General features: G+C 48.4%; 1 protein-coding gene across 1 annotated transcript; it reads left to right on the top strand.

Annotated features, from left to right (window-relative positions):
- The first annotated feature begins 296 nt into the window (after positions 1–296).
- On the top strand, positions 297–22,381 carry TGM4 (transglutaminase 4). Its single transcript, XM_003207247.4, has 15 exons — positions 297–385; positions 11,839–12,027; positions 15,698–15,877; positions 15,952–16,058; positions 16,258–16,387; positions 16,709–16,827; positions 18,043–18,150; positions 18,580–18,754; positions 19,265–19,403; positions 19,641–19,744; positions 20,004–20,255; positions 20,466–20,822; positions 21,215–21,384; positions 21,561–21,697; positions 22,017–22,381. Exons 2-15 carry the CDS (start codon positions 12,018–12,020, stop codon positions 22,156–22,158), a joined length of 2,130 nt encoding a protein of 709 aa, XP_003207295.1. The 5' UTR covers positions 297–385; positions 11,839–12,017; the 3' UTR covers positions 22,159–22,381.
- Positions 22,382–22,837: the final 456 nt, after the last annotated feature.

Genomic DNA, 22,837 nt, shown 5'->3' with positions numbered 1-22,837 from the left:
CTGTCCTAGCACTTCTGAGCTTGTACTGTGAGGCTGGATTCATGTTAAGATGCCTCAGAGCCAGGGCTGTTTTCTTGTTTCTGTTGCCTTCTGTGATGTAATATATTCATCTTCATGTAATACCGTCTGTAAATCAGTTTCAAGCCCATGCTACTTTGGTTTCACTCCAAAGTATTCATGTTATAGTAAGGCTTAATAAGCAGTGAAAATAATCAGGTTTTTCCCTTTTGTCCCACAGCTGCCTGTTCTACTTCGTGTGGGCTGCATTGGCTTGGTGTGTGCCTGCAATGCAGTCATGTGGACAGTCTTTGCAAAAGCCTTGCGACTGTCCTCCTCCTCGGCCTCTGCTTCTGTGACCACAACAGCCTCCAACTTCATCTCTTCGGTGAGTACATTCATTCCCAAGGTGCAGAAGCCTAGAGGAGCACGGTGATGCTAGCTGTGAAGGGAGGTGTAGGTATGTGCAGACAGCAGTGAAATAATTGTGTCAGCTCACAGCTGTTCCTCACACAGAGGCTGTAGGATTTTCTGCGTGGTGTGGGAGGAAGAGCATTACTGCCATGTGCCATACCTTGGAGCAGCTGTAAGGTGTTTTTTCTAATTGCCAGTGAGAGTTGGGGCTGGGAGTGTTTGCTTTGTTTTGGTTTAGCTAAAGCAAAACCTCACTTTTGACAGATCAAAGCCACCTCTTAGTGAGAGCACAAGCACTTTTGGCCCACAGGTATGCTTGCATTTCACTCTCACAAGCCATTAATCTTCTTTCTGTGCTCCAGCCCTTCTCAGCCAGCTCACAGCCTTGTCCTAAACGCTCTCAAGTCAGTGGAGCTGTGTTTTTACTGACTGAAGTGGAGACTTGGTTCCTGAGTGGTGCAGGGAAGGCAGCAAAGCATGCTTGCAGCTGCTAAAATCCTGTTGGGGAGCTCCATCTGGCTGTGCTTCCTGGCTGGCTGCTAAACAAGGTCATCTCCAGCATCATCATCATCCATATGTTGGTGATGGTCCCACCAGAAGTTTTCTCTAGGAAGTTCTCCTGGGCTGCTGAAGCAGCCCCAGGAAGGAGCTGGCAATGCAGAAAGCTTTAAGGTGGTTCAGCTCGGCAAAGCTTTGTCTTTCTTTTTTCCTCCAGGCCATCCTGGGCAAACTTCTCTTTGGGGAGACGTGGACACCATTGTGGTGGGTTGGCCTCACTGTGACGCTCTGTGGCCTCGTGCTGCTGCACACTGCTGCACCCCAGCCAACGCTGCACATGGTGGAGAAGAAGGGGTTGTGACATCTCTCCTCTCTCCATTTCCAGCTTTCCTATCCTATTCCATTGGATAATGCTTCAGATAGTGCTGCCGCCAGGTCCCAACCAGGTCCTCACACCATGCACTTTCTCATTCCGTGCCAGAGCCTTCTGAGTGCCATCAGACCTGCTCAGCTCCCTTGCACGTTTCTCCATCGATTTGCAAAGTTATGCAGATTGCATTTTCCATGGTTGGCCAGAGCAACCATTCCGTGTGCCTGGTGGAGGTGTGGGAACAGTGGCAACTTGAGGGAGAGCTGATCAGTCTGAGTCAGTTGTCTGGAAACCAGAGCCAGCGCTTATCAGCCACCCCTCCTCTTCACACCCTGTGCTGGTGGAACCTTCCCAGTGCCAGGACGGGAGGGAGAAAGTAAACATAGTGGCTGTGGAAGGTGACCGTACATTGGTATTTTTCCATGAGAGGAACCATCTTAAAATGAAAAAGAAAGCAGAACTAGGCACTGAAGGTTGTGGACATTTCTGCCCTGCTGGTGGTGATTTTCTTTGCTGCCTCTTGGAGAGGCCCTATGCTTGCTCCAGGTTCCTATTGTCTGGAAGGTGGTGGAGCATTACATTAATTCCTTTGGCTGCCTCTATCACACACACCTTTTGACTTGCCATCTACGTCTGTTGCTGTAATTCCCAGTTTCCCATTCCTGACACGTTGCTCACTGTAAGGGGTTGCTTTTTCATTTAAACTCTTAACCAGCACTGATTTTTTTATCACTGTTTCTGGTTTGTGTATGTCGTACTGTAACACGGGAAGAACACCATGTCATCAGTCAGCCCTCTTCATTGTGAGTGTCTGTGATGAACACTCATCACTTGAGCTGGCAATTGCTTTAAGTAAAAAAGTTTTTTCTCAGGCAACATTTTTTATCACTCCTGAATGATGCTATTTTCCATTTGTGCAATGTAACTAAATAGATCAGTGGTTCCCTCTCGTGCTAAATTTTGGGTCAGTGATTACTCTTCGTTGCCAGAATGAGATGCCTGCCAGTATGTTGCATGTGGCAAGAATCATCATTTACAAGGTGTTGGTTTCTTTCCACTGCCTGCGCATGCTTGATTTCTGTGGTAATTTTTGATTGCAGTCCTAATAAAGAATCATAATGATGCCTAAAAATGTATGCATCATGCTGGTGATACCATTTGTTTGCTCTGGGCTTGCCAAGTTGTGTCTTCTTGTAACTGCAGAAAGTGAGTCATAGTCATGGCATGTGCAGAAAATCCAAGGACACGTTTGTGTGAGCCTCATTATCAGGACCTGTCATGTTTGTATTAGCTGGCAGATCAGCTCCGTGCCCAACAGGATTGTAAAAATAGACTTGTAGGTGGAAATGCCACTGGAGTTGGATTTGTGCCTTTTCCTTCTTGATATCAGATAGCTACAAAGTCGCTGTCCCCTTGCTGCTTCAAGGGAGTGCCCTCGCTCCTGGTGCTTGCCATCTGTGTCCTGAGAAGCCACTTTGCTTTTCCCCCTTACTGTGCTCATAAGTCTTTTCCTCAAAGAAAGCAGCATTGGTGGGAAAGGGGACTGAGTGCTCCCAATGCCTATTCCTCATAAATGTGGAGAGGGCTTTTTGGAGGCCAGCAAGGACAGATTGAGTGGGATATGTCCAATGGCCTTGGAAGCCGGGCCATGTTTCAGTGAGGGACAGACAGAGGAGGAGGTGTTTCTTGTTTGATTAGGCTGGCTGATAACTGGCGATGGATTGGTTTGAATTGGCTTAATTCACATGTGCTAGACAAGCAGAAAGGCAAACATTGGCCAGCTCTGTCTGACACAGGATCTGCAGAGCTGCCAATGAGCTGCCATGACTCAGGGCATTAGAAAGGAAGTTGCTGCAGTCAATGGCTGAAACAGCAGCAAGCCTGGGGCAGCCCCTGCTCCTGCACACTTGAACACCTCGGTGGGAGCAGAAAACAGCTGCTAGGAGCTAAGACCCGTCATCATCCCTCGTCTGTCTGCAGAGCTGACAACCAAGAATTGTGCATTTTCAAGCCTATGAAATCTCATTAGACCTTCACATGTGACTGAGAAATAAAAAAGGCTACAAGCCTAGTTTGTTTACCCTGGTGTGTCACTTTGAAGCATGACTAGCTCCCAGTCAGCTGTAAGCTTTCATGCAAGTGGTTGGAGAAAGACCAGACCGGCAGTGACTGAGATATCTGGTCTGTGGATAGCCACAGTGCCCACAGCGCTGTGCCATGCGTCCACTTTGTGCCTTGCTCTTTGCCCTTGGCTCAATGTGTGCAAAATCTCCAAAGCAAAATGTAGAATTTACACTGTATCCTTCTGGGCTCTGAGGAAAACTTAGCTGGTTTCTCACCTGGCATTGCCACGAGTAAGGACTTCTACCAAATGAGTGTCAAGCTCACTTCTAAGCCCAGTGCTAGAGTGCAGGAACAAGAAGTTTATCCATTCCTATCACTTTTTGAGCTCGTTGTTAGTTTGATTGTTGCTGCCCTTCTTTTTTATAGTTCAAAACTGCCATTTATTTCAGAATCACTGTTGCATGCCAAGGTCTGGGAGATGTTCGTACATCCACAGAAAGTATGGGCAACATTTTCCTTTGTGATACTTTTAGGACAGTAGAAGATAAACTAGGACTGTGAAAACATTGTCCAAGACTTCATAAATACTGCACGCTGGAAGTGGAAACCACGTTTTTAGTTCCAAGAGCTGTGGGAGGGAAAGATTGCTGAGCAGGGCACATTTTGGTGGTGGAATTCCTCTCTTTTATGTAAGCAGGGCTTGGTGGAGCCTGTCAGCACAGGGCTGGGGCTGCAATTGCTGCGGGATCAAATGGTGTGCTTCTTGTAAATAGTTTGTGTGTGGTTATCCAAAGTGCACCTGAGGTGATCACAAACAGCAGTGTTGTCATTTTCATTAGAAAGCAATGTCATTTCATTAGAATCATAGAATCACCAAGGTTGGAAAAGACCTCCAAGATAATCCAGTCCTACCATCCACCTACCACTCATATTTCCCCACTAAGCCATGTCCCTAAACGTATCTTGAATACCTTCCTGGGCAGCCCATTCCTCTATCCAAACCTCAGTGGCTGAAATTTTCTGTGTACAGATATTTTAAATCACACACAATAAGAGGGATGTGAGACTAACTCGCAAATTGTGAGGTGGCTGAAAATCACGACCAACCATACAACCTTAGCTTACAAGGCCAGAAGTTGGGTTGTCCGTATGCTGAAACTACAGTAGTGCATGGGGCTTCTGCACATTGAGCTCAAGTATTTATAGAGAGGATTGTCCAGTACACATCTCTCCAACAAAATGCACTTGTGTTTGCACATCTCTTAGGCACCGATGGCAATGAGTCTTTCCCGCACCTTTCCCTCATTGTCAAACACAAGCCGATTTATAAGCATCCTGGTGATCAGATTCTTCTGAAGCAGGGCTCTGCCATGTCATGCTTCAAACAATAGAGCCATCAGGTGCGTGGTGAACAGCAGGATTCACAACAATGCTCACAAAGATTGAAGAATTCTTGAGTTAATTGTGGGAAATGTTTGAAAATTCTATTGTATGAGAAAGGTCCGAGAGTATTATATTCTAAGATAAATAATATCTTGTATACCTTCACAGGGAACAAAACCAGATGAAATGGTACTTGCAGTTGAACCTTAAAGCATCGTTTGACTTGATTGGGTAAAGGACTATATGTAAAATATGAGAAGTGTCCCTATTGTCATTGACAATGAGTCACTTACTTGAATGATTTGTACAGTAGCTCAGTCACAGTGTTTATCAAGATAGCTCAGTGACAGTGTTTATCAAGACAGCTTACAGGATATTATGTTTACAAGGGTGGTAAGTGGTAGAAGTGAGTATGTTGAATATGCTCAGTAAGATTGTTCTGCAGTCTGGTGTATAAAAAATTCCATCTAGCACAATTTAGTGCCTCATGTGACCCTCCAGAGACCTTTAACGCTGATGGCATTGCAAAATTGCACTGTAACACCATAAATTGTTATAGTACACTTTTTAAGAAAGAAAGTCTCAATGATTCAGAACAGAAGAGTAATGCCACGGGACTGAACTTGACTGACACCCAAAAAAACAGTGTGGTCTTGAGGAAAAAATGAAATATTTGAGACTGAAGTACATGTTCTAACTTTGAAAAGATAGCTGTTAGACTAGGTGTTTCAGTACTCTTTCTAAAGTATTTTCGTTTCTAGATCTTTTAACACTGAAAACACATCATCAACTTATCTGTAATATCTGAAATGGGCTCCTGAGCTGTTGGCACAGTGGGCACTGTCTTGATGGTGCCCTCAGGCCCTAATGTGGTCAGTGGCTATGTCTGGGGTGTTGTGTCCCTTACTGGGCACACCAGTTCAAGAGAAATGTTGGGAAACTGGTGTAGGAGAGGAATACCAAGATGACAGAGGTCTGCGAGGAAAGACTGAGGGCTGTGGGCTTGTCTGGGTGACCCTGTAGCAGCTTGAAGGAAAGGTACAAAAGCAGTGGAACCAGGCTTCTCTCTAGCAAACATTATTAGAAGAGGCAACAGGCACAGGTTGTGCCTTGAGAGTTCCAAGATGGCATTCAGGAAAAAAACGTTTCACCAGGAGTTGAGTTGCCCATATGGCTGCTTCTTCATTATAGAGGTTTTCAATGCTCAACTGGACAAAACCTCAACTGACCCAGTCTAGTACTGATGACCATCCCACTTTGGGCAGAAGGTTGGACTTTCTGTGACCCGGGAACAGATTGCATGGGCAACACTACGTTTACTGGAAGCTGTTTGCCTCCACATTTGCCAGTTCCTATTAAGTGCTGCTGTGTTACAGAAAGGAGGTTCCTCTTTGAGGTACCATACAGACCTAGGCTACCAAAGGCCTGATAGCTAACCACAGAAACTGTCATGGACTCTTGGGTATGCATTCGTGGTTTGAAGAGAGACACACTGTTATCAAAGGACAAGGGCCCCACTGCATGGCTGCTGATAGTGCCAGTTGGCCAAAGCACCTGGAGTCCACAGTTACACACAGCACCACAATATCCAGCCATAACACTTGGCACATGCAGGACACTTGCTCTGAGCAGTAAACCAGCAGCTCCCACGTGCACTGCATGCCTTTGAAGGCCCATGAAATTGCCAGTGCTGGGTTAGTTAGCACCGGGGAGCTCCTGGGCTGGGGCAGCAGGGGCTTTGCTATGCCTTGCAGCAATGAGGCCACTACGATGGAAGTAAGGAGGAAGGCAGCAGGAAGAGTGGCAGTAAGCTGGGTGCGGCAGGAGGTACCAGCACTATTTGGAAGAAACGTGTACATCTTTACCCCGAACCCATCACTCATGACAGGTTCATACCATAGTTTCATCCTATCTATGGGAATTGGGATGAAGCATGGATATGTTGGACGTGACACCTGCTCACCTCCTCTGAGAAAAGAGCAGCTGGTTCTTTCGGATCTGAATCAAGAGATAAGCATTGAGCAATTCTGCTTGGCGCCATGGCCAGCTCTCAGTGCGTGTGCACGTCCTGAACATCAGCCAGGGTTTCTTGTAAATTACAGCAATGCTAGGAACAGCAAGCTGTGCCCCCAGGAAAAATAAGCCATTACATATTCCACGTTTTTTGCTGCCGAGTGAGATGTGTCAAGTGACTCGATCCCTTCAGGACATTCCCAAGTTAGGCAACAGGCAGGCACAGCTGTCAGGAACCAGTGCTGCAGGAAGATGCTTCCTAAGAAATCCTAATGGGCCTGGAGCTGTTCCAGCTGCCTATCCAAGTGAGAGCTTCTTGAGCTGCTATGAAGGGCTATGACCTGGATCTTGCAAAGAGGGGTGAATGGGAGCGTGCTGCCTCAGCAGCTTCTCAGGGCAAACAGCTGCAGGTCCCCAGACACAAAACCCACCGTGCTATGCCCATCCATGCAGCGACACGTGTTGTGGGCATCCCCACAGGGGCAGACAGGAAGCAGTTGTGCCGCCCCTGCAGGAAGAAATGTCACTTGAAGAAGCTGGCAGGCCAGTTTCTATTTTCTCAGTCAGACATGTGCAGCCAAACACATATCCTGTAGGTGGGAAGGCATTCAGTCAGTATTTTCCTTGTTCTCTGAAACTGTTTTAAATATATGGATAAACTATTTATCGCTGAGTCAATATTTATGCTGTTGATTTCCTTGCCCTTACCATTTATTTTTTCTATAACCTTCTTCTGCTCCTTTTTCCTCGTGCCTTTTCATATTGTTTGCTGTAGGTGTAGGCCGTGGATGTGTGTCCACACTGCAATCAGTCAGCGTGGCCACACATGCACCCTGGAAGCTGGTTCAGGGCTCTAGGGTGGAGTAATGGCCCTGCGGTGGCTGCACCCGCCCCACTGAACCCTTTCCCAGGATGTCCTCCATGTTGTGGCCGCGTGCTGGCCTTCCTGGGGTGCAAGGCTTTCTCTATGTCCCAGCTCTGCCGATGGGGTGGAGGTGTGAGGAGCAGGTCTGCTGGTTAGGATGGGAAAGGGGCCAGCGGTGTCTTGCAACAAGGGGTTGAGAAGGCCATGACTTGTATTTGCCAGTTGCCCACCATCTCCTCCACCACAAGGATGGGGGCCACAGGCAAAGCTGAAGTAGCTTCCTCCTTGCATGGAACAGACCTCAGTCTGGGAGACCCTGTCCTGCATCACAGCAAGTGCTGACGATTTACTTGGGTTAAAAAAGGAACAATTTCACAAGAGAGGAAGCTGCTGCCTGGAAGAAGTGGCATGGTGGAGGTATTTTCATCAGTTCTTGCACATAATTCTAAAGAAGCATCTTGCAAACAAGTAGTACTTTGACCTGAAAAAAAATGTAATCCTTTCAGCCCTACAAGGTGATTATTTTGATGCTTCCGGTGATTTTACAAGAGTTAAGGGTCACACTGCGTAATTCTGACATCCCAGAGTCTATTTCTAGACAGAGTTGCCCCATATGCTGCGGCTGCCCTTGCCTCATGCAACTCAGCCAGAGAAAGGTCTTCAAAAATAACCAGAAGAATTATGTTAGCACTGTGTCACTCTGTTTTACTGTTAAAGCAACTCTTTTCCTTCAGAGCTACACCAAGAGGTTTTTGCTTGAGGAGGGATTACAAGACCATAAACTGATGTGTGGGATATGTGTAGCTTTGGTCTCCATTTGAGGCAAAAAGCCTTCTTTGCCTCCGAGGGACGCTGAGTTGGGTACAGGGACTGTTTTCATTCCTGCTGGAATGAATGCCCAAAACTTGGCACCCAAACCCATAACATTAGGTCCAAACATTCCTTAATGGATAAATCAGAACGAAACAACGGAGTTTCCATTGCAAGCTTATTGGTATCTATTACGTCTCAGTATTTGCTAATGAGAAACTCATTATGAATGAGCTGTGGCCAGATGCCTTGGAAATGGTTACGATCTGGGCTTGGCCATCTTGCATCAACCCTGACGTCCGATCGGCTGCCACAAGTCAGCTCACGTCAGGTTAGGGGAGAATCTGCCTGCTTGGGAGGACAGGATGCCCACAGGGCGTAGCCGACAGGCCACTGTCATGGCCTGTGCTGAAAGGGCATGAGTGAGGAGTGATTGGATCAGTGCTCCCTCAAGAGTAACAGCAGTGAGAGCACGTCAGGTTCTTTACATGTAGATGTGTCTCACCATGAGGAAATTCCTAAAGACAGAGAAGACCATGGCACTTTTGATCTGTGTTTGATTTTGAGAGTTGCTCTGGATGCGGGAAATTAAAAAAAGGCACGATGGGAGCAACTCAAATGCTTGAACGGTGATAAAAAACGTAGGTCTGCTGTCACTGTTACAAAAGGCAACTCCTCCGTAACGAGAGCTGTTATTGACTAAAACTGCAAGCTGAGGATTGGTTTGTGCTTCTTGTTCCTGCACGGCATCAGTATCTGTGGGAATGCTCTGGAAGTTTGCCTTACTCTCGTCGTTTTGATACACAAAATAAAGAAAACCTGGGACAAAGAGTGAGCTTGTAAATAGGGGAGCAGCCACTGGGGAATTCTAGTTTTGTTTGTTTGCATTGTGTTGCATTTTGTGTCAGCTAATAAGTTGACTTAACCTTTCTGCAGGTAAGCGCAGATAAGGCTAATAGCCTCTGGTGTCTAATCAAGCTAGGAACAGAACTGTGGGAGCTTAAGCTTTGCTGCAGCGATAAGTAACAGGCTGGTGATAGCCAGGGGAAAAAAGATCATGTCCTGCTTCTGTTAATTAGAAGAGCATATTAGGTTTTTCATAAGCCTGATTGAAGTGATTAACTTTGCAACTGCTTGGGGAAAAAATAAGGAGGCCTGAGGTCTTTAACAGCAAGAAACAGAGATGGGAAAAAGCCACAGCACAGGACCACAGCCCTCTGCCCGCTCCATCCAGCAGGGACAGGAGGAGAGTGGTGGCAGGAAGGAGGGAGATGACCTGCTGACAAAATGGAACAAGTAAATGCCATGTAGTTGAAAAACATTCCTACAATCCCTTTTCTCAGAGCTTGCCAATGGCTCTCCCAGTGTGTATTACACTTAATACCAGCCGTTTCTGGCAGAGCAAGCTGGTAAAAGGTGGGGGAGGATGCTCTCTTGTCGAAGCGTTGCACCATGTGCTCCAAGTTTAGTGCTGTTGATTTGAGATGATAACAAAGCACAGAAGTAGGTAATGGGAGCAGGGAAGACCAGCAGCTGCACAAAGTGAAAACAGAAATGAAAGCTAGCCCTGTCTGCTGGTGTAAACCAAGAAGTCCTGGAGACAGTGTAAAGGTCAGCTGTCCTCGAAGACAAAGGTTCATTGAAGGACAGAACTCACACCTATCTGATTTCAGCAGTCTTTCTTTGAACTGTGAGGCTCAGAGGATCAGAACGTGCATCTCGTTGAAATCAGCCTTTTGCAAAACCCTACGGAACTAGAATACACACCCTGCCTGTACTGACCCTCCAGTGCATACCGATGTAATTCCTTTTTCAGGAGCAAAGCGTTACTGACATCAGCCCCTTCCTGTTTGCAAAAATCTGTAGTTTTTGCTGTAAGACTACTGTGCCAAGACAATGTAAGCTGCCTTCAACCAAACACGGAATGATGTCTATAGCAGGTTGAGACTGGATTAGAAAGCTACTGTCAGTGACTTCAGATTAAGTGGATTTTGGTTGTTGCTACAACCAAATGGAAACCAGCAACATAGGTTGTAAATGTTCAGATCACACCTACTATTGGTTGTGTTATTGTATCGACATTCAATGCATACTTTACTTCATCTCATCCTAGTTCTAAACAAAAGTGTCTTCCACCCTCTAGGATGAAAGCACAGAATGAAGGCAATGCTGAAAGGTGAACTGGAGTTGCATTGCTTTTTCAATAGTGAAACATTCAAGAGACGGCACAGTGTCTGGCTCTGAAGGGTGGGTGATGCTGTGGCTATTGCAAACGCTGCCAGCTCAGATGTTCATATAGATGTCCTGTGAGATTAAGGAATGCATGCTGAACCCTCCATGCCCCGTGATGCGCCTTTCATGCTCTCAAGTGGGGACATCTCACTTGCTCCTGAAGCAAGCAGGGACATGCTCGGAGGGTGGAATCTGCTAACTTGGCACCGAATGGAACAGGTCCTCCTAAAGCAAATACCTCGCTACCTGAATTGATGGGGAAAAATTGGTGCCTTTGAAAGCTTCATAGGGAGGTAGTCAGAATATCCCAAGTTACAAGGGATATGTAAGGATAATTGAGTCCAACTTCTGGCTCCACATAGAAACACACAAAAATCAGACCACGTGACTGAGAGCACTGAGATGTTATTTAGGGAGCTCCTACGCTTAGATGTGCTACTCTTGCATCCTGAATTCTATGCTGGTGGTCAAAGCACACTGTGCAGCACTCAGCATTGACTGCTGCCGCATAGAGGAGTACTGGACGGCTGAGGCTGCTCCCACTGCTGAGCTGCTCCTTCACTTTGGAGTACCTGAGGGAACATTTTCATCTCTCTCTGCCCCTGGCCACCGTGCCCGTGTCACTGATGACCTGTGCCACCAGTTGTGCCCTCAATGGGATGCCCTTCCTCTCTCTCCCTTCCGTCACCCCAGGACAAGGAGGCAATGGGGCACATGGGCTCCTGGTCCACCACATTTCTTGTTCCTTCTGGACTTAGTCTTGCTCTCTTCTTCCCACCCACTTTCTCCTCCAGCCTCCACCCAACCCCACAGCTAAGGGGCTTTGCCACAGGCGGGAGCACTGGCTGTTAGCTCACGGCATCGGACGTTTCTGTCCCAAACCTCATGACAAAAATCCTGTTAAATTCAAAGAACGTTGGACCATTCCTCATGGGAAACTCTTAATTTCTGAAGAACTGAACATTTGTGAGCTTCCTCTTGAAGTTAGCTCAGTCCCAGTAGCCTGGATATTAGGGCACGAGTGCATTCTCGTTACTCATCTAATCCATGATTTACTATTTGTCAGTGAAGGGTCTGTCCAGTTGTCATCAGATTGTGCAAATTTACCTTCCATGTGAGGCGGGATTTAAGTTTCGCTGTTCTTCAGGGGCTGACTATGTGCAGAGGGAGTTGTAGTCATTTTTTTCTGCAGGAACTTCCTTTCTTTAAACACCACCCCTTGGCAATGGACCTGCTGACACCTCAGAGCAGGAGAGATAAAAAGGGCAGCCCTGTTCCTGCTGCAAGCACACAGGCAAGAGCAGAGGCTACTCGGGAGCTCAGAAGCCATCAGCATCGCATTCTCCTCTGGTCACACCACCATCAGGAACCATGAGCCAAGGTACTGATGAGCTTTATGATAACTTGCAGTATATTTGCAGCTTGGCAGGATTCCTGTGGTGGGGACTGGGGCTCAAGAACGCTGTGGTGAGTGGGACTCTGAGGGAAAGCATCTGGGTGCTGCTGGGGAAGTGCTGCTTTTGGGTCAGGCTGTGCAGGTGGTTTTGAGGGCTCTCTGAACGTGGCTGGAAGGCGCAACTCAGTGTTCATTGTTTTCCTTCAGCCTGTAGAAATCTGGCTGTGCCAATGGTAATGGGCAAGAAGTGTGTTTTTTAAGAACTTACTGGGCTAAGCTGAAAGGAATTTCTTTCTTTCATCCTGCTTGATTGTGTAGAGTATTGCTTTTTAGGGATGGCTGACACCACCTGTCAGAAGTTGCAATGTGAATGAGAGGGATTCATTTGGCTTACCCTATTGTCAGCAGAACCTGCACTGACCAGTGAGGTGCCTGAGTCACTCCTGCAGCGGCTGCAGCTGCTGGGGCCACCTTAAGCCCTGGGCTTGGTGTGTAGCTGGGCAGCAGGGCAGCAGGGGTGGCTGGTGCCAAAGGCACAGCTGGCAGCAGAGCTGGGCTGTGCAGTGCTGCCCAGCGGAGGCTCAGGTTGGATATTAGGACAAATTTCTTCTCCGAAAGAGCAGTGAAGCAGGGGCACAGGCTGCCCAGGAAGGTGGTGCAGTCACTGTCCCTGAAGGTGTTCAAGAACCGTGTGGATGTGGTACCAACCTTAAGGATTCTATGAATCTATAATTTCATACCTCTGTGCCTTGTATGTGGATGAGCTGGAATTTCCTTGCCAGCCTCAGGCAGCAACATCTTTGCCCTGAGATGAGTGCTCTCCCGAGGTTGGGTAAGGATGGTAAGTAAATGCAGGTGTCTAAATGTTGTTCCTTCCTGCAGCCAGACCATATAATTCCCACTGCACTTCCTTCCTGAGAAACACTTATTCCCACTGAAGCCGGGCTGGCTATAAACACACTGCTCTACAATATGATTTTTTAAACCTCATAACTTACAGATGGGGATGTAAGGATGAGGCTGTGGGTCAGGTTGTAACACCTCTGTAACAGATAAATCATGGAACTAGGAGAAAAATATATCTGTATATTTATGTATTTCAGAGCACTCATCCATTATAAACCATTAATTCTCATGTTTACAAGCCTGCAGGCAGTGCAAAGAAGGCACCCTAAGGGTGGAGATGCTTCCAAAAGATAGGGGATGCCTCCAGCCAGTTCCATGGCATTCCTCAGAACAAACAGCTGTGTCAGCTGGACTACAGATCACCAGGAATCACTGATTTCTCAGAAATCAGTGCAGGGAGGTTAGCATGCAGTCCTGGGCAGGCACAGCTCCTCAACTTGAGACTTGGCACAGTCAGGGAATGCTTCAAAAAAAAAATTAACAATTACCCACGTTATTTTCTCTCTGCATCCTCAATATCAACGATAGTCAACAAAAAAATATTCTGAGATGAAAATCATAGAATCATAGAGTGATTTGGGTTGGAAGGGACCTTAAAACTCACCCGAACCCAACCTCCTGCCATGGGCAGGGCAGCCACTCACCAGACCAGGCTGCCCAGGGCCCCATCCAACCTCGCCTTGAATGCCTCCAGGAATGGGACACCACAGCTTCTCTGGGCAGCTGTGCCAGGGCCTCACCACCCTCTGAGTAAAGAGTTTCTTCCTAGCATCTAACCTGTATCTTCCTTCTTTAAGTTTAAAGGCATCCCCCCATGTCCTATCACTATCAGATGGTATAAAAAGTCGGTTCCTCATCTGTTTCTAAGTTCCCTTCAATTACTTGAAGACCACAGTGAGGTCTCTCTGCAGCTCCTCTCCAAGCTAAACAAGCCCAGTTCCCTCATCCTTTCCTCATAAGAGAGGTGCTCCAGCCCTCTGGTCATCTTTGTGGCCCTCCTCTGGACCCGCTCCAACAGCTGAATGTCTTTCCTGAGCACAGGCTAACCTGAGCTTCAGAAAGGAGCAAGGGCAAGCAGCTCTGGTGGCTGGAGATTGGTTTATTCCTTCACTTCCCCTTCAGCAAAGGGTTGTACAATTCCTGCTGAAATGTTGGTGTCCTGCATTCCCTTTTGTGCAAAATATCAGACCTAGATTGACAGGGGCATGGAGCAAGCAAACAAAAAGCACTCCAAAAGGCAGCCAGTGAACGAAAGGTGACGGTTAATTTTAAGTCCTTTTACCATACTTCTAACTTCATACTTCTACCATAATTCTTACACAGCTATGATAAATGTGGTTTATTGAGTAAATAGGAGGAAATGCAGGGAGGCAGTAACTCGGTGCAGCTCACTGAGTGATCACTTTGGTTTGCTCAGAGCTGTAGTCATTGTGCAGCAATTGCAGCCTTGATCCGGGCTGGGTTTCAAGATCCAGCCCTGCTCACAGCCTTTCTCACGTGAAGCCGTATCCGCCGCAGCCACCGGCACATCTCAGCCTCCCTGGTGCTAGGGCTGGCTCCCAGTGATGCTCACCTTGGCACTGCTGGCGGTGCCATATAAAACTGTCAAGGCATTTTGTGACCTAATCCCTTAACCCCTCCTACCTTTGACTCCTTTATTTCAAAGTGATCCAGTTTTCATATTTCGTGACTCGCCCACCTCTTTATCTGAATCACTCGTGAGCCAAACGCTTGCTTTGCGTTGCTACTCCCTGCTGTTTGCACAGCACTTAGCTCTAAAGAGGCTCATGGGCAGAGGCAGAACACAGTTTGACACTTCAGAGGAGGCATGGCCGTGTCCTGGCATGCTCTGGCTCTCCCTGCCCAACCTGAGCAGATCCCCAGGCCCCCACCCTACTGAGGAGCAGAGGGGTCTCGCTTTGCTCCTGCGAAGTTCAGCAGTTTGGAAGGCTGACTTTTGACACTTTGGGGTTACATCCAACTTGGCTAAGTGCCTATGTCCCACAGGGGTAGATCACGGCTGCTGTCAACCATTAACTGATAATCACAAGAGACGAATTCAGTGCCAAGATAAGGCTAATAAAGTCTTTGATCTGAGAAAAAATCAACAGTTGGGGTTAATTTTTAAGTCACTGGTCCTGGCTATTGACTACTCCTACTACAGTGACTGCTTCTACTGTCACTACTATCACTGTTTTGCTTTAATATCTGCAATAACAACCGTTTGTAGTGCTCAAAGATCCTTGCCCTTGGCTATACATATATTTCTATAGCTGTTTATACACACGTGCGCATGTTACCTACAGTGAAGGACAACAAGGTGAGGAAGATGCATAGCTGCATGCAAGTGCCTGTGGCATCATTCCCTTTGGCATCTGCTCCAGAACAGCAAAAACAAAACTAAAACCAATACAGAAGTGTTTCTGTGCCGAGGCAAAGTTTGCTTTGTGGCGAAGCAAGTTGTGTTGTAGGAGGATGGTCCCAGCTGCTGCTAGCATGACCCCTCTTGCCCCCAGCACCTGCACCACGAGGTGGGGTGCTCCAGACCCAAAGGCAGGAGAAGTGGTATTGTTAAGTGGTATTGTTTTTTGCTGTTGAGCCATCTGTTCCTTGCAGTGGTCCTTGACAAGCATATTTGCTGTGCCCAGGCGTTTTCATGACCCACAAAAGCTCTAGTAAGAAGAAAGCTGTCTTTACTGACCAATATATTTTTTCCTATCTCCCTCCCTCTACACAAATGATCTTTCAGACAGAGACCTGAAGGTCACCAAGGTTGACTTCCTCAAGAGCCAGAACTCAGTGCAGCACCACACGGATGCGTACAACACCTCGAACCTGGTGGTGCGGCGTGGGCAGCCCTTCCTGGTGCAGCTGACCCTCAGCAGGGAGCTGCGGGCCTCTGACAAGCTGTCACTGCACTTCAGCATTGGTAAGCACTGCTCCGAGTGGGAGAGCACCGGGCACTGCACAGCCCTGCAAACCCATGCAACTTGTTATTTCCAGGTGAAAAGCCTAAGGAGCCCACGGGGACCCTGATGTCACTGAACCCCAGGAGCACGAGGAATGTCAGCGGTTGGCAAATCTCCATCGTCAAATCCAGTGGCACAGAGGTAGGGCATGGGGCGGCACTGGAATAAAACCCCATAGCCCCCGTCCTGTGTTTCTTTAGCCCTATGGATTTCCATTTGCCCTGTTCACCTCCCACTCCCCTACTGGGCACACAGGATGTGCCCCATCCCTCTGCCCCACAGCACTGGTGCCACCATGGAGGGTTGGTCATGTCACGTCCCCTCTCCTTGTTGCCTCCAGTGCACTCTGTCTGTCACCAGCGCACCCAATGCTGCTGTGGGAATATATGGCCTGATAGTGAAGACTGGCCCTAATGTTTACAAGCCCGAGAAGAACACTGTCTACCTTCTGTTCAACCCTTGGTGTGAAGGTAAGGAAAGCGGTCTGGCAAACTGGGTTATTAATACTGCTTTCAAGGACTTGATCTGGGAGCTTCTCCTCTCCCCCTTCCCATGTACATCCTTTCTTCTCTCCAAATTGCTGTGTCCCTGTGGGTCAAGAGCAATGAGCCAGCTGGGGAGCCCCTAGCCTTATAGGAACTCTCCCACAATAGCAAGAAAAGTGTGAATGCCACACAGTCACCAAGCGGTGTGAGTGTTACAGACCACCAGCTGCCACTGTCTAGCTTTCCAGGAAAATCTACCTATAGCGGATGTGAAAGTCAGCCAACATCTAAGTGCTTTTCTTCAAGGTGATATTGTCTTCCTGTCCAACGAGGCTGAGAGAAAGGAGTACGTACTCAACGATACAGGCTACATCTATGTTGGGTCTGCCTTCAACATACACAGCAAACCCTGGAATTTTGGGCAGGTGAGGCACAGTTGTCCCCACAGCATCGATACCTCTCTTCACTCTTTCTCTGTTTGGTGTTAATTTAAATGAATCCACAAATAGATTAAGCCCACGAGCAGCTTAAAGCACTTGAGTAATCCCTCAGTTTCACTGGGAAATCTCAGGTGCTTAGAGTAAACTATCTGCTTAAGCATCTTCCCTAGCCCCAGACTAGAGCTCAGTGGCGCATTTGCCATCAGATCACCAGACACTGGTAAATTCTTCAGAAACTGAGAACAGAGAATTTCTGACCAAATCTTTCCCTCTGGGATCCCCCTTACTGGCAGCTCAGCAGCGGGGGAGAGGGTGGATACACGATGACATCTGATTCTGTCCCCATTGCATCATTAATGCTGTTGCAATCTTTTTTTTTTTTGGTTCTTTTGGGGGTTCCTTTTTTTGCTCTATTTTGTTCTCCAAGTCTGCAATTTCAAACGTAATTACTTAGAAGAGCCCAGCAAAAGTCCTTATGGTGATGCTTTTTCCACAGACGGGCCAAAGGCCATCGCCCATAGGACTGTGCCTGTCTTAGTATTTATTCTGCCATGAAGCAAGGGGAAGCAATGCTGATATTCTGCCAGGTTTCATTGTGTAGGATGCCTGACATCTCTCTGAGAAGGATCTAAGGGAGCTTTATCAGCCTCTGCTAATTAGGAATCTTTTGTCATAGTAATCTGCAATTATGTATTTTTTTAACCAGAATCTATTTTATATATGTCAATGGCCTGAATATCTGTAACCTTCTCAAAATGTCATTATTCATGTGAGCGATGTGCAAGGCTTCAGGGAGGTGATGTAGCTGACTGAGGAGTGCTCACAAGAGCAAGAAATTGCTGGGGCAGGTTCTGGCTCTGCTTGCAAGACGGATGACATAAGCTCGTCTATCCCAAGGTGGGTTTTCATTTAAACCCTTCTTTGGAGAAAAAGGCTTTTGGAAGCTCCATAGGCTCCAGAATCACAGAATCACTGGGGTTGGGAAAGATCTTTAAGATCATCTAGTCCAGCTAGCCACCTACCACCGATATTGGCCAGAGAATGGAAGTAGGTTCATTCAATATCATAAGGAAAGATCAGAAGGTAGGGCTAGTTTGGCAGTTTGGCAGTCTCCAAATACCTAGATAGACCTTAAGGTGAGTGACCAAATCCTCTTTCAGAGTGATATGTAAAAAAGTCTCCTTTTTCTCTCCAAAACAGTTTGAGGAATCAATCCTGGATGCCTGCATGTACCTGCTGGACAAAAGCAAGCTCAAGATGAGCAGTAGAAGGGATCCTGTGGTTGTGTCCAGAGCCATGTCTGCTTTGGTACGACTCTCTCAGAGGAGTGGTTTGCCCCTCCAGCTTTCCTTCCTGCTTCTTGCTCGCTTTTATTTCCTTGAGGATTAGAATGAATACAAAACTGCAGGAGAAGAGATAGGGAGGCATTTTGGGTGAAGGGAAGAGGCAGGAGAAATGCAGCATCTCTCCATTTCCAAAATGTGCCGTTGTCCTTTAGTAGGCAGCTGGTGGCCAGGCCCAACGTCATGCTTCAGGGGCAGCTGCTGGTTGCACTGGGACGCTTTCTGGGAGCGCTGGGGCCTAGGATGCTTGAAGACATCCAGGCAGATGGGTTCCAGGCAGGGAAGCCCCAGCTGGTGCCAGCAGCCATGTAGAGCTGTGGAGCACCTTGGGAAGATGTGGGCCTCATTCAGCCTCATCCCTGAAGTTGTCTCCTCTGTGTGTGGATGGACACAGGTGAATGCCAACGACGACAGTGGTGTCGTGCTGGGAAACTGGTCAGGGAAGTACGAGAACGGGACTTCCCCCATGGCATGGATTGGGAGCGTTGCAATTTTGCAGCAGTATTACAAAACGAAGAAGCCTGTCAGTTATGGTCAATGTTGGGTCTTCTCGGGAGTCCTCACTACAGGTAAGGGGTGAAATCACGTCTCTCTATCTGATATCCTAATTACTGGGCTAGTAATCCAGGGAAACTTCTGCATGCCCTTTGATCCTGGTGCTTTCATTAAAGGCTTGCGGCACCTATCATGTGAGAAGAGAACGAGGGAGCTGGGACTGCTGTAGTGATGGCTAAGGTGTCTTATCCATGTGTATAAACACCAAGTGGGAGAGAGTGATGCACTGAGAGCCAGGCTCTGTTCAGCGGTGCCCAGCACTGGAACAAGAGGCCACGAGCACAGAGTGGAGCACAGGAGCTCCCTCTGAACACCGGGCAGCACTCTGTGCTATGTGGGTGACTGAGTGCTGGCACAGGCTGCCCAGAGGCCATGGGGTCTCCACTTTGGGTATCTCCAAGACCCACTTGGATGCGGGCCTAGGCTCCTGCTCTGGGTGTTGCTGTTTTAACAGGGTTTGGACCAAGCGACCCCAGTGGTGCCTACCAGTGATTTTGTAACCCTGTGTTCTGCTTGTGTTGCAGTCATGCGCTGCCTGGGGATCCCAGCCCGCAGTGTGAGCAACTTCAACTCAGCGCATGACACCGATGAGAACCTGAGGGTTGATGTCTACCTGAACGAGAAAGGAGAAAAGCTGAAATGGATGTCCTCTGACTCCGTCTGGTAGGGTTAACCCTCCTTAATCCCTGCAACGCTGCATTCCCCAGCCCCGGCAGGCTTTTCTTTGAGAGTTTCCCTTTGCTTTGTGTTTGCTGCTGAGGAAAGAAGACAGCCTAGAGTTTCACAGGGCTGCACACAAATCCTCTAATAAAGCTGTCCTCTGGAAGAGCTAAGCAGAGAAGCTCACCACTCTTACCTACAACACCTCACTCCCTTTCTTTGCAACCTGCATGTACACAGGAACTTCCACGTGTGGAATGATGTCTGGATGAAGCGGAAGGACCTGCCATCAGGGTTTGATGGCTGGCAGGCAATCGACGCAACCCCTCAGGAGCAAAGTCAAGGTAGGATTTACCTGGAAGGGCTCTTCTGCAACTCCCAAGGGAGGCAGGGATGTTTTGTATGGAGCTGTGGTCTCCAGCCAGCTGTGAGCTCCTGAGGCCGGCAATCTCACTCCTGCGGTCTGAGCCCAGGAAGCAGGGAATTGTGTTTCTTGGCAGGCTGGAAGCCAACCCTGCAGGGCACTGTGGGTGCACGAATGTTTAAATGCAATATGTGTGTGTCATGTTTGGCACAGCAAATAGCATTGAATGTGCTTTACAGGTATTTTCCAGTGTGGCCCGTGCCCAGTGAAGGCTGTCAAAGATGGAGACGTGTATTTGCCCTATGACAGCAAGTTTGTGTACGCGGAAGTGAACGCCGACAAGGTCTACTGGCGCGTCAAGGAGGAGAACGGCAGGAACAAGTACACCAAGCTGGGCGTGGAGAGCCAGAGCATCGGCGCCAACATCAGCACAAAGGCTGTGGGGCAGAACAGGCGGGAGGACATCACCTGGCAGTACAAGTTCCCTGAAGGTGACTGCCCCCATCCTCCAAAGCAGAGTCAAAAGGCAGGCCCCGCTCCCAGCAGTAGCACAAACCACGGGGCTCTCCTGAGCTCAGACTGAGGCAGTCGATGCCCTGACACCTTCTGCTCAGCAGCAGAAGAACAAATAAAGGGAAGGGAGGTGGCTCTGGGTGAGGGCACTGAGATACAGGTCTGAGGCAGCTTTTTTGCTTCATCAGGCTCTTCGGAGGAAAGGGCGTCCATGAAGAGAGCCGTCTCTTACCTGCAGCCCTCAGGGATGACACCTCGTTCACGCTTTGCTGCAGTCCCCCTAGATGTGAACCTAAGAAATGCGGGTGACGAGGACACGATCCAAAATGAGGTGGTCCCCAAGTCTGGTGTCCAGCTGGAGATAACCAACGAAAAGCCTCTGTGTCCTGGTAATCCCATTGAGGTGGTCATCACCGTGAAGAGCACTGTGGCTGGGAGCTGGACTGTCGACCTTGCCAGCTCCTGCCAGCTGCAGTCCTACACTGGGAAAGTTCATGCCAATCTTGGATATATCAAGCAGACTGTCAAGGTGGAAGGCCAATCTGGTAAGCATGGAAATTGTGATATGTTTTATAGGCTATTTACCCCCAGGGTTATCTGTTGCTTGCTCCATATCTTTGAGCAACGTAGGCTACACTGCTGATCCCCAGCAGCATGACTGCAATCTGCCAAACAACACACTAACGAGCGATGAATACTTAACAGTACTTGCTCATTCCAAGCATGAGTCACCCTTCCCAAAAATATACATCTATATCTTTGCTTCTAGTGCTTTCTGAGCCAACACTTGCATAGGGGGGAGATGGGTATGCAGGGCAGGATGGCCTCAGCAAATATGCTTCACCCAGCATCCCGCCAGCAATCACTAGGCACTGCCACCAGTGCTGCTTCTGCCACTGATGTGCTAAAGAGCCAGGTCATGCCTTCTGTCCCGCAGAGGTGCGTGTCCCGCTGAAGATCATGCCCGAGGCTTACATGAAGGCACTGGCCACAGTGGACGATGAAGAGCACGTCCATGTCACTGCCATCGCTGAGATCCAGGGGACACCTGAGAAGCTCACCAAGGAGGTGTCACTGAGCTTCGAGTACCCCCCCATCCAGGTCCAGGTGAGGCTGCACTCCTCCAGGCTTGGCTGGGGCCAGGGGACCCCATGCAAAGGTCCCAAAAGTAGATGGGGGGAGTGAAGGAAACATTTCCCCTTGGCAGAGCTAGCAGCACCTCCAGCACCTCTATCAGCTCTCTGATTCCCCGTGTTTGTGTTTGCTTCACTTTCCTCCTCCAGATGCCAGAAACAGCACAGGTGAACAAGGACTTCACCTGCGCCTTCATCTTCAAGAACAAGCTGAACGTCCCTCTGGACAACTGCAAGCTGATGGTGGAGGGCTTGGGCATATTTAAGATGGCAACATTTGATGAAGGGTAAGACAAGGTTTTGGGCAACCCTGAGCCCCAGAGCTGATGGGCGTGGAATAACATCCTTTCCTTGTCTGTTAATTCTCCTTGAGGAAGTGGTAGGAGACAGTGAGCGGTGCAGCTCTTCAACATACATGCTCAAAACAGTGCCTGGGGGGTACAACATAGGGTACAAAGCCCTGCTTGCTGCAATTTGGTTGCAGAAGGGCATACCCATGCTTAACACATGCAGTGGCTTTTCTTTTAGCAAAACTATGACAAATAGGCAAATGAGACCGGTGATGTGCAAGGAGCTCATGCTGGGACTGTTCTCCTTTTTCCCTAGGGATATACAGCCAGGCAGGATTATTAAGTCTGAAGTCATATGCACTCCAACAAGAGTAGGAGAGAAGAAGATTGTGGCCAGGCTGACCTCCAACCAGGTCAAAGACATTTCGGTGGAGAAGGGCATCATGGTCACCCACTAGGAACAGCACCACGGCAGTGGACAGAAGGGGACCCTGAACATGTGACAGCTGCGGGTCACTGCCACCATTCCTCTCCTTGAGTGCAGAATAGGGCTTGATGAGCAAAGAACTACAATCCCATTAAGCAAAGGGAATTACACTGGTTAAAGGCCATAGCTGCTTTGATTGTAGCTGACTGTGCTTCAATAAAGAGCGTTAAAATCGACAAATTCACTGTGTGACCGATGTTTATGCTCGGGCAGGGGCTGTTTTGCAGCCTCTGCAGTCTCATGAAGCTGTCCAGACCCTAGTGCACTGGAGCTCAAGATACATTTCAAGCAATTCCCCGTGTCCTTTCTTCTCTCTCCCTGCTGGCAAACATGCTGGCACTCTGTACGTTTTGCTTTAGACAGCAAAAGGAGCAAACCTGGCACAGTCTCCCCAGCAGCATTTTTCATGTACCTTCCTCTCCTCTTGCACCCTTCTTTGGTATTATTTTGGGGGTGGGGTGTACATTTTTGAAGTACCACCATAATTCCAGCACTCTCCTGGAAGAACATCACCCCTTATCTGGCTCAAGCTGCCCAGAGAAGCTGTGGTGCCCCATCCCTGGAGGCACTCGTGGCCAGGTTGGATGGGCCCTTGGCGGCCCTGGGTGGCAACCCTGCCCACGGCAGGGGGTTGACACTGAGTGGCATTA

This window comes from Meleagris gallopavo, chromosome 6, assembly GCF_000146605.3.
Source record: "Meleagris gallopavo isolate NT-WF06-2002-E0010 breed Aviagen turkey brand Nicholas breeding stock chromosome 6, Turkey_5.1, whole genome shotgun sequence".
Taxonomy (NCBI): domain Eukaryota; kingdom Metazoa; phylum Chordata; class Aves; order Galliformes; family Phasianidae; genus Meleagris; species Meleagris gallopavo.
This window is presented reverse-complemented; position numbering and strand designations above follow the sequence as displayed.

What these genes read in the sequence shown, in the direction of transcription:
- TGM4 (XM_003207247.4), top strand. An exon ending in CTCGGGAGTCCTCACTACAG is followed by an intron (nt 18,755 to 19,264) that starts GTAAGGGGTGAA and finishes CTTGTGTTGCAG; the next exon opens with TCATGCGCTGCCTGGGGATC. An exon ending in CAAGGTGGAAGGCCAATCTG is followed by an intron (nt 20,823 to 21,214) that starts GTAAGCATGGAA and finishes TCTGTCCCGCAG; the next exon opens with AGGTGCGTGTCCCGCTGAAG.